The sequence below is a fragment of the Brachionichthys hirsutus genome, chromosome 6, assembly GCF_040956055.1.
Source record: "Brachionichthys hirsutus isolate HB-005 chromosome 6, CSIRO-AGI_Bhir_v1, whole genome shotgun sequence".
Taxonomy (NCBI): Eukaryota; Metazoa; Chordata; class Actinopteri; order Lophiiformes; family Brachionichthyidae; genus Brachionichthys; species Brachionichthys hirsutus.
The window spans coordinates 2,253,617-2,269,870 of NC_090902.1; the positions used below are offsets into that span (position 1 = coordinate 2,253,617).

General features: G+C 43.4%; 1 protein-coding gene across 1 annotated transcript in view; it reads left to right on the top strand.

The window, feature by feature from the left end:
• The window catches only part of fstl5 (follistatin-like 5), an 87,647-nt gene that overhangs the window by 52,387 nt on the left and 19,006 nt on the right, over positions 1–16,254 (top strand). The window contains exons 6-10 of the mRNA XM_068740654.1: positions 1,510–1,676; positions 4,928–4,939; positions 8,302–8,422; positions 14,517–14,678; positions 15,539–15,673. Coding sequence (XP_068596755.1) covers positions 1,510–1,676; positions 4,928–4,939; positions 8,302–8,422; positions 14,517–14,678; positions 15,539–15,673 — 597 coding nt within the window. The remainder of the gene's footprint in view (positions 1–1,509; positions 1,677–4,927; positions 4,940–8,301; positions 8,423–14,516; positions 14,679–15,538; positions 15,674–16,254) is intronic.

Below are 16,254 nucleotides of genomic sequence, written 5' to 3' on the forward strand. Positions count from 1 at the left end.
ACAGGAAAAGGCTTGTTTTAGCTTTTCATACATTTTATACTGATTGGCTCCCCGATGAATTTTACTGAAGTTTTCTCATTGCTTTATTTACTTATTTTAAGCTCAGATACTTGTGCAAATACATGGCAGTAGATGCTGCAGTAATAATACACATATATTATAACATAAATAATCCAACGATAAGCTCAGTACACAAAAGAATATTCTATCAGAAATGGAAAAATGATTGCGCACCCCGAGTTAAATGAAAGTCAGTATTCTTTTAACACAACCCGACACCAGCCTCAAAGTCCACCGCTCCACTGAGAGTATAACAGCCTCACTCCAAGTGCATTGGAGAATGAATGGCTGTTATTAATCCTCCAATTTGACTTTAATCCTTGCAGAGATTTTCCCAGGCTTAAGAAGGGCCAACTGATACATCAGACGTCTTAACTCCTAACGCCTCCAACTAAAAACAACCCTAAGTTGTCTGCAGGCTCTGGTCGGATTGCACTGGATTTAATGGTCTATTGAGTTCAAAGGTCAAAGACACAACAAGTGGACCAGACACAGCAAATAAGTGAGAAGGTTAAGGAAGCATTCCGAGGCAGTGGGCTCGGGTCCACTGGAGTCGAGCTGTAATTGAAGGCGCTCTCATCCTCATTCTCCGGGCTGTGGAAAGTGAAGGCTGTCTGCCGGACCCACTCTTTCATTTTTTATTTCATGCCCTCAGGAGCAGAACAAATTGAGTTTCTGTTTCCTTTTGCTTCATTACTCATTACCTATAAGAGGAGGATTAAAACGCATTCTCTCGCAGGCCATGTTACAAAATACCATGGAAGAATGGATGAATGTGCATTGTGCTCAGTTTCATCCAAATGCCGGATCCAGAAAAGTCTTTAATCAACCGCAGCCGCGCCGGCCTCAGTAGTTGAGTCGCTGGTTAAAACAGAGCGGAACACTATCCTGTGTCATCACGTTTCCACGGGAAACCTCACAGGCAGTTCAAGCTAGAAAGGATGCACTCTTCACCTTTTACAACAACCTTCTTAACTTTTATTATACTCCTGCCTCAAGACTATTCCTGTTCAAAACATTCCAAACCGCACCGTTGCTTTTGCACGTGACGGCGGACCCGGGGTCCACAGAGAGCAAAACTCCCCAAAATTATGCAAAGTATTTACAGAACATTTAACGTAATTCCTTTTTTATTACCTCATTAGCTTTAAAAAATAAAACATCTGCCTCCGTCTCACAGCAGCTGGAAATTGAGAGAGTCCTGCATCTTGTTTTTAGGCTTCATTAAGAGAGAAATGTGGGCAAAACACAAATTCTGGCATTGTGAAGCATCTCGGCAGGCGTGTTCCTCGAAATTAAAAAAGAAACATCCACCAAATTTCACTTAAATAGAACATAGAACACCCTCGGACTCAAACAGTTTTCCTCATAAGCTTTGAAAAGTGCCCTTTAATGTCTTGAAACTTCCTGCCTCCTCCTCGTCTAACGACTCCTTCCTCTCGCCGACAGATGTGCACCTGCTCACCCTCCCAGATGACCAGAGAGTGAGCGTCACCACTATAACCGTCGGCCAGAGCGCCGTGATGACCTGCGGCATCGCCGGGGAGCCGAGGCCTCCCATCATGTGGAAGAGAAACCAACAAGATCTGAACTCATTAAGCCTGGAAGACATCAACGTAAGAGCCCATTGTTATCATCCGCTCTGATTCATTGTTTATGAATGGGGACATAAGAAGGATATTGATTACAAGACGAGGAGTTGATGCATAGATTCCTTGATTGATGAGTACATAAAGGGATTTATAGTCAAATGGCTCCGCCACCTGCAGTCTAATTATTTCGTTTTCAGGTTGTGAAGCATCATCAATTTTAACGGCCGTCCCATTTTGTGCGGCGGCTATAAATTTACATATAATTTCATGCTGTATTTTTCCTGGTCGTCTTTCCACTTTATTTTGCAGTGGCGGCTCTGACTTTCAGCGCATTTTATTTGACTGTCGGCGCTGGTTTTTGTACTGAAGGTCTAACAGTAATCCGGGATGTCAGTTTGTGTTCTCGGCGTCTGTGTATAGAGACTGCTGGGAGGGACGGGGATTTCAGACAAAGGAAGAAGATAAAGGGGTATTCCAAAGGGGTTCAGGACCTACTTTTGCAGTTCTGAGAAAGAATGTGTGTGTATGCATGCATGCATGTGCGTGTGTGTGTGGTTTAATCCTCAGCCACAGCCCCAGCCATCCCCTCTGCCTCACTTTCATCCTCATCAAAAGGAGCAGGTACACTTGTGTGGCGAGGTAGAGAAAAGGCCGTCCTCCTCTGCCTGTGTCAGGGCTCACCAACATTAGTTCGATGCTGCTGTGCATAATTAAGCCACCAGTGTCACAGATGATAAAAGGGGATCTGGTGGAACCGGGAATGTATCATTAAATGTTGATGACCCTTGTTCAACATTTAGTCTGGCACACACAAGAACAGATTGTAGTTGATGAGCATGAGTCCAAAAACTTGCCACGTGTTTGTATAAAACATTTTCTGTAAAAGTAAAATAACTCGAGGACGCAGCTTTTACAGTTTCAGTGCCATGCTTTTATTGCAGTGGGATAATATCGAACTGAAGGCATCATTATAGGCTGGTAAGATTTTTGTTATATTTTATCAAAGCTTTTATTACAGAACATATTTCTGCTCCTGCGACTGTTGCCGGGGGATACGCCATCTTCTAATGGCTCCTGTTTTAGACTGTAAACAGGTTCAAGGATGCAACAAAAAAAATGCAACCTTTAAATTATAATGGAGAAGGAAAGCCATGCATGAGGTCAAAAAAGATTTAATGTATTTTTCATTCCTATATGTTTTTTTCTCAGTGAAGTAATTTACTTCTTATTTGTTTCTGCAATTTTAGTATAGCAGTCTTTCTTTCATCTCCTTATTATCGTCTGAAGGTGTGCTACAGGGTTCAGTGTGCGGACCCGCTGGGATCATTGTCAATACAATCATCGCATATTGTATTCAGCATATTATATATATTATAATGTCTTACTTGTTTGTGACAGATTCAGCCTCATTTGACTACTGACATTTAATTTTTGCATCAATATTGATTATAATTCAGTGTTAATATTTGTTGTAACTTCCACATTGATACTGTGAAATTAAACGTGTTTTGTCTACTTTGTCGTGATTGTGGAAAACAAAACGTGGCCTTTTGTGGTTTGTTTCCATCAAAACCCCTGAAGAAAACACCCAGATATGATTTCCCTCCATGGAACTCTGGAAAAAAAGGCATTCATTTCACACTCTGCATTTTAATTACTTTATATTGCCTCCATTTAATATCCCTGCATAAATTCACACTTCCACTGTCTCTATGCTATATAGAGCATTTCGGCATGTTGCCAATGCAGCTCCGTGACGAAGCAACGGATTTTAATCCGTCCGTCCGGACTGAGAACTGGCTGCATACCTGTCAACTGATACGGTTTCCCTGTATTTTCGTACGGGAAAATCAGATTTTTGAGCAGTACGCCGTACTCTGGAAATTAGTACGGGGAAATCTGTAAATACGGGAAAATAAAAAATAAAGCACGGATTCTGAAAATACTGGGGCAAAATGAAAAACGAAGTTGCGAAAGGAAAAGTTAGCAAATCTATTTGCAGTCAGCAGACGAGCTTCTCACTTTACACTTCCGTTGTGGTCGGCAACACCTGAGTAGAAGCATTTCTGCTTCTTTTCAACTGAGCCTCTGCGCCCCCGCCCTATATTCAATTATTTCTTTTTTTTTGGGGAGGGGGCTCTAAAGTCGCCAACAAATAAACATTGCTCCGCCCAGTGAGGAGAATGAATTTTGTCTGCACTTAGTCCACAGACTAATTATATACTGCCTTGCAGCCAATTTCTGTTTAATTGCTAGCTCTTAATAAGTTGAGCATCCACTGCCGGTCTCAATTAGAGTGCTACTCCTGTGAGTACATATGGGAGGGTTATGTATTCTAATCTCGCAGGCCTTTCAAATTGAGAACTTGGTTATTTTAGAAATTTTGTTAAAATTCGGACAGAGTGAATCGAGCATTAATCCCAGCCGTCCGCTTGTATCCCAGAATGCAACAGAGCCTCTCAGAATTTTGACAAAAGCAGCTTAGTGTAATTCCATGAAGTTGACAGTTGCTGGCCGTTGCATCATCATCCGAGGCCGTCAGTATTTCAATCCCCCCCCCCAACTGACCGAGCCAGAGACAGTCATGTTGCATGCACGCCTGTGTGTGTGTGTGTGTGTGTGTGTGTGTGTTTGCGTGTGGATTTGAGGATGAAGATTATGCGGTCACAGAAATTGTTTTGGAATGCATTTTATATTTTGAAAATGTGAAAACGGTTTCAACAAAATAGTTTTTCTTTCTGTGTGTGGGAAATATTTACTGCAAAGTATTTTCCAGTTATTTAAACGTGTGTCTCATTCAATGCAAAAATCATTCTGATCATCAAAAATGTAAACATTTGTTTTGAAGCTTCAGCAGGAGTAAATCTGAAGTGCTAAAATGGGAACTGAGTTGCTTCTCCATTGTGAGTAGCTGTTTTTAATCTCTTCAGTGACGCTTTGGTGTCTTATTCTGGCAGCGTTCACACTATCTCATTATCCCATATGTGCATTGTGGAGATGTACCATATGTAGCATTAAATCCATATGGGTTTTCACATTTATTCGCCACCTGCCGTTGTGTAGTTTGCATTCCCTCCGTGTTGTATTCAAGGGATGAAGGAAATCCACATTTCTAAACTGTTATCCTGATCTGGGTTGGAGATTATTTTGCTTCTGTGACATCATATGATTCATTTCTGACCAGCACTGTGGCCTTTCCGCTGTCAGATCTCTTTGTCTGCTGTAATCCCTTTGATTAAACTAAACTTCTCAATGTTTGGCCTGTTTTCCAACAGATCCCGTCCCAGGTAGGCTGTTTTTCTTTCTTCTTAATGCCTAAGCAAACATTTTGCTTTTTTTATCACATATTCACCAAAAGCCAACAAAGTGTGTGAGATGACAACAAATGCACAAAAAATTAGAAGTATGCATTCAGTTATTTCTTATTTATAGCCAAACCAGAATATTATTATCTATCTTTCTCTGAACCTGTCCATTCTTAGCTAGAAATAAAATACTGTACAGGAATATATAATACATTTTTAAAAAAGGCAAAATAATTGCCTCAACAGTGGTCCAGCTATATTGAACACACAATGTGACGTCTCATTTCTGCAGAGCTTAAAGCATCAAAGATTCCCAAATTCTCTCGGCTTTCCATTCGTGATGTTTAACTTCGACTAGATTGAACAGTAAAAATCAAATATTTTACGTATCAAGATTGAAATCCTTCCAAGTTACTTTTAAAACATGCTTTATTGTTGTGGGGATTCACAGTCTTTCGAGTGTTGGATTTTTGCAAGCCGAGAAGGAAGCTTCTCCGAAGCGCCTCGTCACAGCCAGAGGTCAGACCTCCCATGCGGTGGCTCCCTAATATCCATTCAGAGGTGACCTGGGAGCGACAGCTTTATTAATTATAGTTTCTTCAGCTCGATGGCCTATTTGTAAATCAACCTCTACCTGCCCTTGCCTCCCGGTCGCGCGCTCCCCTTGCTCAGTCTGCTGGGAGCCGCTGATAGTCAAAGGAGGGTGCAGAGATCATGGGAATCATGTCGCCGGTCTCCGCCGTGACTCGTTCTGCCCCTCTGAGTTTCATTTCTCCCAACCCCAGTCCAAGGGGCCATGGGTTTCCACTCTTATTGAAGCTCTAACGCTTCACTCAGCCCGAGCTCGTCGGTTAGATCGGAGCGAACCCGGGACTGATGAACTGATGAACATTCCGCATCCTTGCAAGCACCTTACTTAAATTCCCTCGCTTGTCTGGAGGCCTTTAAAGAGAGGCTGAATGCCCAGATGGAAAAAGCAAAAAATTAAAATATGATTGAAATATTAAAAGTAATTTAATGAGAAATTCACTTTTCATGCTCTGAACTCCTCTGAAAGAGGACTGCTAATTAGCACTCTGTTCTTTGTTCCTGAAATAAAGCTGCATTCGCTTATAATAAATGAGGAGCATGGGTCAAATCATGGATATTCTCAAAGGCTAAGGTTTACAGCACAAAGAGATATCGGAATTATTTGTATAATGCGCTGCAACAATAGAGAAAGAACGCACCTTCAATCCATTCAGCACGCAGTGCAGAAAATGAGCATCGCTGAGCACCTGTTACTGTAACCCAAAGGTTTGTCAGATAATAATTTGAAAAAATGTGCTAAAATGGCCATCGTATTTTATTTTATCAGTGCCTTGAAGAGAGATTTCATCGTGAATGATGCTCAAAGTTAGACCCATCGGCGCTGGTTGTAAATCCATCAGTTGAAACGGTTCACTCCTCGGTTTGTGTTCTCCTGCTGCGCCGCCGTGTCCAGGACGCATTGCATGTGACATGAAATCCATCGCCACGCTGTGGTCGTATGACCAGGATGTAAAGCGCCGACGCTCCCTCTGGCTTAGCAGGGTGGATAGCATTCAACAAGTCAATGATGAAATGCATTGCAGCAGACGGATGCTGTTGGCATCAAAAGGCAATTTGAGTTAAGATCTTTGGCTGCTCCGTTTCTGGATGCTGCCCACCGGCCCGTCGGTATCATCTTCCCAGGCGCATGCAGGGACGGCCTTGGCTGAAGCACGGCGTCAAAGTCCAGAACAACCCAGGCACTCATCTTCTGGAATTCCATTTCCGTAATTTGAAGTGTAGCTACAAAACAAAGACAAGAATAGATTGTGAATGAGATCCAGCAAAACCGGATACCCAAATGTGGAGAGAAGCTTTTATGCAAAAAATGTTTTGTTTGGAATAAAGTAAATAAATAAATATAAATAAATAAAGTTTGTATATAACTTGGGTTAAGGAAGACTGCCAGCACCAAAGAGTAAAGAGTAGGGCATATGAGAAGTTATTCGCCCCAAAATTAGAAATAGGGAACGGTTAATGGAAGCCGAATTAAATGAAAAGAAAAATAAAGACAAGTTTGAACAGAGAAGAGAGCACGACGACAAAAGATAATGGAATCGCTCGGAAAGTGGATATTTTGAATGACTGAATTACACATTTCTTCACATCAATTATTCATTATGGCTAAAGCAATATTATGCAGGAGCGTCTCAGGCAGTCCACGCCTGCCTCTGTGTCTGTGCTGCAGCCATTTAATGATGGGACAACTTGATGGATGCCTCTCATTATTCCTTTTGAAAGTAGGAGTTAAAAACTTTACTTTTTATCTTCCATTCAAATCTAAAATATGACCTTTTTGCTGGTCGGAGATGATCAACCCAGAACAAGGGGAACGGCTTTGTTTCGTCTTAAGGAATCCTTTAAGGCCCATTCTTTATATGCAGTTAATTCACTGGAGGAATACCACAATGTTTCATAAAATGGACAAAAAATAATAATCAAATTGGTTTGTCTAGACTGGTCCAGATGACTTCTTGCCACTGTGTGATCTTAATAAGGTGGCAGACATTCACTCTGAGCCGTCACGCCATCGATGGAGTCATTAGCTTTGGCGGGGGGGGGGGGCTTCTATCTGTGCTACAGCTGAGTCATTCATTGTTTGTCCATGATCACTTGTCCAGTAATCACACCGCAGCATGGATTCATTATGTTCCTTGTTGGCTCTGCATACCTTGAGATCATGGCTCACCTTTGCGTTTTTGCAAATCATGGCCCCCGATCATGGCCCCCCGTGCGAGAGCCGGAAGCCGCCATGCCGTGTGCGTTTGTGTGACGCATGGGGAAACCGCAGGGCAGCGACTCACGGTTTGAGGGACACCGATCTTGATTGACTGTGTGTCTCCTCCGCCGTTCCTCTGCTTTGGTGTCGGAAGCAGCTAACTCGGTGTAACTTCCAGGCTAATCAATTACAGTCTCAGTCACTTTCCATCACATTGTTTTCATCTGATTGAAAAATGATAACGGCTGGAAAACTATTTTTCTAAACTGGGATTTTGACAGTTATTTTCCTTCTGGAGAACCAATTTGTTTTCTGCGGCACCAAATGGCTTTAACGCCCGACAGAGACGGATGAGCTCTGCTCTGCAATGGGCAATTTTTGGGGAATATTTCTTTGATTTCCTTTTCCATGATGCATGTTTGTATTCTCATCTACACTTTGCAGACTTAAAGCACGTTCAAAAAGCACGTTCAACCATCACTCCTGCACCTTCGTAGTACAGCCAGCAGTATCTCCTTTAAGTTTCTGCTTCTCTTTGTCTTTTCCTACCCGGTAGGACTTTGGGGACGACGGCTCGCTGTACATCACCAAGGCGACTACGACCCACATGGGGAACTATACCTGTCATGCCGATGGCTATGAGGAACTCTTCCAGACCCACACTCTTCAAGTCAATGGTAAGAGGAAGACAGAATACGACAGAATATCGTTTTCCCTTTGAGCTCTGACTCAGAAGAAAAGCGTGTTTTCTCTGCGACAGCACTCTTAGCGCTGGTGGTACTGGTAAAATGAGCCGTAGGGCATGATGGGAGCACTGGCTACACACTGGTCACAACTTGAGTGGGTCTAGCGTTCCACACAGAGGTGATCGTATGGTTGCATCGTCAAAAACTGGCATTATAGCTTATCAGTATCAGAGTTGACTAAGCTCCGCGTCTTCGTTACATTTGGCAGTTCATCATCACTCTTCTGAAAGATTATTCCAAGTTTGATTGCACAGGTTGCGTTACACCAAAATACTGTGTTTACAGCAACAGAATGAGTCAAATTACACCAATTACGTTTGGATATAATTGATAAGGAAGCGTCCGGATGACCTTTTAACGAAAGACTGTGAATTTCACATTCTCGGTCTGACTCAAGTCTCCCTGGACCGGCTTTTACCCAGGCTTGGTACCCCGACTTTACAAAACCCAATTAAAGAGTGTAATTCTAAGAATGTCAATTCAGGATGATGTTTATCACTCAGATACAGGGTACAGATTCAGTCTCTGGACAGGAGGCCACCTCAGGAGGAGCTTTGGACGTGCTTGTGTAAAACATACAAACAGTCTGAAACGCTCACCTTCATTTATATTCCTATTTATCTTGCTTTCTGTAAATTGCATCCGCTCATTTTTTTTTTTATCATCTGTAGCATTTTCTTTGAAGCACTGAGCCAATTTCACCCGCACAGATCAATAAACTTACATCGAATTTGTACTGTGGCTGCAAACTTTGTCCACTGTCTTTGGCAGAATACACATCAATGTTTGGAGCAAATTAATGAAAGTCTTGCTCAAATTGCCGGAAAACTCTGCTGCTTGAAAGTTGCATTTATTTCGAACACGTCATTTGGACCATAAAGTATTCCTGAAGGGTAAGATGTGACGGCACGGCTCCTGATGCTGCGTTTACTTCTGCCTGGAAGTGTTGTTGGAACTTTTTAATGATACGCAACACAAAGATTACTGAATGCAATATGCGTGCACCTTTCTTTGTCAATGCCATTCTATTATTTCGCTCTCACGCGTTTCGGATCTATCTAGTTCTTGTCTGCCCCTGGTGAATCTGAGAGTGCTGCCGCAGGAGTTAACGGCCATTTTTTGGGACTCAGGAGTTTGGGAAGGGAAGGGGACACACAGAAATTCGATACGCCTGGAGGTTGAGCCTAAGCCCCTGTGGCCTTATTAGGAGGCAATACGACTACGACCATGTAAGCCTGCAAGGTTAGCTGGAGGTGGAGGGCGACGTGCTGATCCCTGGGACTTTTGCAGGGAAGGGGGTCAGCACTTGCAAATAAGTGGATAAATAGTCTTTTAGCTTGCCTCGATGCAAAGCAGCATCTCCAGAGTTCACAAGAGTTCCTGGGTTGATGTAGGGATACACATGAGAGCATTGTCAGGAATTCTGCATGTACTGATTTAGAGAGCGGCCCATTTTATCCGTTTGTCTTCCAAGGTCCACGAAAATGGAAATAACACACAGGCCAAAACATTTTTCCAGCAGTCATAAAACAGCGTAAGATAAAATGTCATTAGCGACTTCATCTCTGCTTTCTTTATGCTCTTCGTTTGCCCTTTAAGCTTGATCGCCTCTGATTTAGTGTCGCCTCACATCTGCACACTCGTTTTGATGCCTTTCCTGATTACCACTACCACTGGCACCGGCACACCTGGCACAGATGTTGGTGTGGATCTCTGTTGCCGGATCAGAATTCTTCCATCCATCCATTCTTTTTCCTCCTTTCCGCCTTGCGGGTCACGGGAGTTGCTGGAGCCTATCCCAGCTTGCCATGGGCGAGCGGCGGGTTACACCTCGGACAGGTCGCCAGCACATCTAGATGCCATGCATAGATAGATAGATAGATAGATAGATAGTGTGTGCATTCATGCACACTCAATTCACCTAAATTGCATGTTTTTGGAGGTGGGAGGAAACTGGAGAAAATGCACACGGACACGCGGAGAACACATAAACTCCGCACAGGTAGGAATGAAACCTACCTTCATGCTGTGAGGCGACAGCGCGAACCACTACGCCACCGTGTCGCCCCAGATCTAAGTTTAAGAGGACGACAACTTGAAATACGGAACCCCGTCATATATGAGGTATCAGTTCCAAAGCTCTGTGGGTTTAAAATAAACATTATCTCTAGTTCAAATCTAAAATGTGTGTGTGTGTGTGCGCTTTTCACTGGTACCTGCATGGTCACTTCTCAAAATTCAGTGGATTCAATGCTCTCCCTTTTTTCGTTTTCTTTCAAGATCCAACTTTAATCTCATTCATGAGTTGCAGACGTCTTCCAGGCGCACCTGGACATCTCCTTGTAGTTCGGCGCCATACCGGTGTTTGTGTGGTCTTTGCTCTTGCGTGCATGTTTGGGTCCGTGCTGCAGCTCATCGTCTCCAGGGCCTTGCTGAGTGACTGACGAGCGGCTGGGGAGCTTTATGGTGGAGCTGTCAGCCCTGCTGCGTCACATTCTCCTGGCAGTGGCTCTCCCGACGCTCTCAGAGGCACGTCAGAATGCAACTCCTCTCTCATCTTATCTGAATTGAGTTTTGAGCGGGGGAAAAAATAAATACAAAATCCCACGGAACGACCAGCCAAAGGAAATGGAGATTTGCACAGAGGAATTGAGTTTACACATGCACTATGGTGGAGGATGTAAGTGGGTATTTTCAAAGAAGCCCAGAATATATATTTTTGTTTTGTCTTGTTTGGATGGAAAGAAGAATTGTACGGTTCTCTGGAGCTAATAAGGTTCTTCGGGAGCTGCCAGAAGATGTGGATTTACTGTGAGGGAAGGTAAAGCATTTATTGAAAGAGCGATTCTGAAAATAGAGCTCATTTAAACAAAACATTGCACAAAGACACGAGAGAGAAGGCGCCTTGCATCTTTTGCAAAATTAAACACTTCTTACAAAACGATGAAATCTTTTATTTAACAGATGCATGATGGGATTGCGTTTGAAGTGCTTGAGCGTGGGCTTTGTTTTTCAGCGAGCGCGTGGATATATTGATTACAAGCAGTCACCCACTTTGCCCGCTCTTTACTACAGATTGTGCTCATCGATACTATACATCCCTGCGGTTCACATTTGCATGTTTGAACGTGCCATTGCTTGAAAATCTGCTCCATTGTGAAACCTTTTGAAAAGACCAGCCGGCTGTTGTCTTGTGAACGAGCAACATGTAACACTCCTGAAAACAGTGACATCAGGTCATCTAATTAAAAATAATTCCATTTGCCAAACAGTCGTCGTCACCGGAAACTAGCCTGAACTGAAGCCGCCTCGCTGGAAGTTCTTTCCCTCCCACTCAGCCACCAGCAGAATTCATTGGCGTGAACTTTTCTCGCGCCTCTGACTAAGATATGACCTTTATTTATCTCTATGGGCTGCCAGCAGGGATTGCAGCAATCCCCTCTGGCTTTCGGCTCCTACATGTCCCTGATTGCTGCCTGTCCCCCCCGTCCCCGCTGAGCAGCAGTGCTAGCCGGTAACTGATGGACGGCAGTCACACTTTGACAGTGGATATTAGTACATCGGATATTCCTGCCAGAAGAATCTATTGGACACTTGCGGTCCAAACTGCGCTGCAGCGGCTTTTCAAAAAGCTTCTCGGCTGTGTTGAAGTCAGGCGGGACTTCAGGATTTAGTGAAGAGTCTTGCTCGCTGATGTTTGTCATTATATTATCCATCAATAATTGGCTATCAGTGTCATGATAAGAGGTCTCCTTAGTTTGATCCATCACTCCTCTATTTTTTTCACTTTCTTTGAGTAGAGAGAGTAATGTGATTGTCAAGTCAAAGTCTCCAAGGTCAGAAAGGGACTTATGCCTTCAACTTTCAAGCCAATTGAATTAACTGTTATTGTGGAGGGAGATCAGTTCTTCATCGCAGTGAGACGTCCCAATTTAATAAGTGAGAATCAATGAATTGATTGATTAAAAGGATTTCATCACTACCTTTTGAAGGCATGGATTCCTCATTACCAATCCTGCAAGCTGAGCTTCGATTGGTCGGTTGTTCCTCTATCCGCTGTCCTTCTCTGATTCCATTCCCTCCAGATGCTGCATTAATTCATTCCATATTTCGATACCTTTTCAGGTGAGTGAAGATGCTCTCACTTAATTACTGAGAAACGTGCTCAGTAGATCAGTGTATTAAACCATCACAGCACCTCTGGGACGCAGGCGGCGGAGGCGCATCCAGATAATATCTCCGTTTTCGTGCCATTCTCGGAGGAAAAACTGGTGAAGACATCTTCAAGTTCACAAAGTCCTTAAATCTAAAATGACCTTCTCCAACTGAAGCTTCTGCAAAACTATGCATCGGGCTCGACAGGGCGAGAAACAGAGCAGCAGGGATGCATTTACTGCTCTGAACTATATGCTGCACTTTATGTGAGCGCTGAAAACTTTCACTCAAGTGTCACTAAAACCCACTCGGATTTTACTATTACTGCCCGCTATGGTGGCGGTGCTGATTCTGAATGAAAGGGCATGCAGATCTATTCTGATTTAGCTCCATCACATTAATTAACAAGCTCTGGGAGATTGCCTGAGAGCTTTTATTAATGAGACGCTCCAGGGAAAACCGGTCGATCCGTTCCAGCGCTACACGGCTGTTGATTAATTGGACGTTTGGGGTTCTGGGATGGAAACAAATGCGGATGCCATGTGTGCCGTGACCCCAATCCACCTTCAATCCCAACCTCGACCCCGGTCCTCACACGTTGCCTTTATGCACCAAAGCGCATGAAAGGACGTTTGTCAAAGCAAAATATTCAAATGAAGAGAAACGGGACCAAACGTTTTGTGCATTTGACGTTGAACCCTAACCTTTTCTCGGATACCCAGTTCGTCACCATTGGTTTCATTCAGTCACCCTTTTGATGCTGCTGCAGGCATCGGTGTAACTACAGTGTTTCTGCAGTGTTTCTGCAGCTGTACTTGGTAAACTGACCCGGGGGCCATTAAAGCCCTGTGCTAATGGCATGTTGGCACTCAACGTGACGTGAGCTCCAGAGCCCGGAAGTGCCGTGGTTACCAGATGGCCGTGCCACACAGTCTTCAGTCCTTTCACTCACCATGCTGAGTAAAGACTTCCTCTATCCCAGCACCCACAGGAAGTGGTCTCTACAGCATGTCTGTCTTCTCTGGTTCCGCCAAGACTCTGAAGCCTTTCGGAGGAGGAACACTTATTTAGGCCACGAAAAGCAATGAGGATTTTTCTCAAACGAGATGACGTCCCTACTTGCAGTGCTGCAATGTTTTCCTCCTCATACATGACAGCCTGGTGTGGAATGAGCAATGCTGCTCTGTAAGCAGCCACTGTCCAACTCTCATCACTGTGTCTGTGGGAGAGTCTCCACAGACACACCGTGTCTGTTATGTTTTCAGAGTAGAATTCTTCCTTTTTAGGGATTACTCAAATTTGTTTTTTGTTTTTTTTGGGGGGGGGGGCATATTATTTTTTTATGTTTTGTGGAGTAAGACTCTTAACTAGTTAGCCGTTGGGTACGGAGGAAAAATTCATGGCATATACTCAGCGAATGAATAAATGCATAGCATTAATGTAATTGTGTAGTTCTTCTTTTAAATATGTTGATTTATGTTTTTTTTGGAAGTACGGCATACAAGAAAGTTTGCTTGTTTGTTTTTGCTGCGGGGTAAATAAGTGAAACTCCAGCACCGCAGTGGCACAGGACTGTACAAAGGCACAGCGGCATGCCGTTTCTGCTTTGTCCTCTTTCAAGCATTGCGCTCTCTGCTGCTATCCATTTCACCTCCTTCCTGACAAAAGGTTAAAGAACGTCACTGGCAAACCGTGCAATGTCAATATCGTCCACAAGCATGTCGTTTTATTTATCTATCTGATTCACGTTACGCTTAAAGTTATTCACAAATACACTCGCGTGATGGGATGAAATTATATCATCTCACTACAACGGTGTCGGATCTACCGCATGAATTAAATATCCTCGTCTCTGTCTCTCTTATTCCAGTTCCTCCCGTCATCCAAGTGTACCCGGAGAGCCAAGCCCGGGAACCTGGCGTTACTGCCAGCCTGCGATGCCATGCCGAGGGCGTTCCCAGCCCTCAGCTGTCCTGGCTGAAAAATGGCATGGACATCACATCCAAGATATCCAAGCAGCTCACCCTGCAAGGTACGGAGAACCAACGGATTTACCGCTGATAATACATACACTTTCATTTTTACGACCGCAGTTACTAAACATTTACTGCTACAGTTGCCAGTGAAGCAAATCTGACTGTTATTACTGTTTCTATGGGTTAAACGTCAATGCGTGCATTTGAACATTTCCAGAGCAGTGAAATAAGACGATTGGTCGGTTCAACCTCTGGTTAAAGGTCATTGGTTAGTGTGATTTTTTTAAATATGTAAATTTAGTTCAAAGACGCACCATAGATTGCTGTAGCATGTGAATGATATCCATAATCCATAATGACACCGTGTGATCCCTCGCTACGAATGATAGTGATGCAACGTTCTGTGCATGGGTAGTAATAATAATATTCTAAGCCCCGTCAGTCATAGCTGAGTTTATAGCTGGTAACGAGCAGTCACAAGAAACTGCGATTCATATTAATAATGCTTTACCTCTTTTGATATAGTGCATCAAACACTTATCTGTTTTTAAAGGTGTAGCCAAGGAGCATTATACCTCCATTATAATTCAAAATGAGCGCAGGCACAGACTTCAGATGTTCCCATTGAAAGCGTCACGGCTCTGGAATCCTTGTTCTTTAAAGGAACTGGAAGCTAAATGTGTTTCCTTTGTGGCAGCGCACAAAAACACTCCATCAGAACCCCGTCCCGGCGCTCCCACAATCACAGTATGTGACACATTCTCGCTTTCAACTTTAAAGCAAACCTCTCACCTTCCTTCCCGACGTTTTAGAGAAGTCAGAGGACGGTAGTTTGGAAGTTCCGTTTAAAAAAAAAACATATTTTTTTCTGAAAGCCAACTGCTTCTTTGTCTGTTCTCTGTGTTGCTGCTCAAAGCTAATGGAAGCGAGGTGCACATCAGCAACGTGCACTTTGAAGACACCGGCGCCTACACCTGCATCGCCAGGAACGAGGCAGGCGTGGACGAGGACATCTCATCGCTATTTGTGGAGGACTCTGCTCGGAAAACGTGTACGTAAGCCGTGATGATGAGCAGACTTCCGAATGGAGTCCTAAGTAATTTATTTTCTCATGGCGATACCACCTTTTGTACTCATTTCCTATTTTGGAAAACAATTTAAAGTTCTTGCAAATCTCTTTTTCTCAATTTAGTCTAATTATATCTCCCCCATGAAGGGGTACCCCAGGGTTGAAACGCCTCTTTTCTTGCCTCTAAATTGTGAGTGTTTATCATTTCACACCTTTTAATCCAATCTTTGGTCCTGGGACAAATTGGGACGGCACTTTTCAGACCATTTGTTGTGTCCACCAATCAATAATTTCAAAGAAAAATAATAATTCCTCACAGTGGAACCAGTAAAGGTTGGACATTTGTACTCAATAAATTACAGACCTTCATAGTCGAACTTGTTGTTTTCTGTCGGTGATAAACGGACTTGTTGTTTAGCACTCCCACCTCCGTGCTCTGCACCATTGATTTTGAGCGTGCGCACGCTAATTGACTGACGGTGGTATTTGATGCAAGTCATCAATTGTCAGTTTTGTAGCATCAGGGTTTGATTCTTAGTCAGAGTTTGTTTGGAAGCAATTCC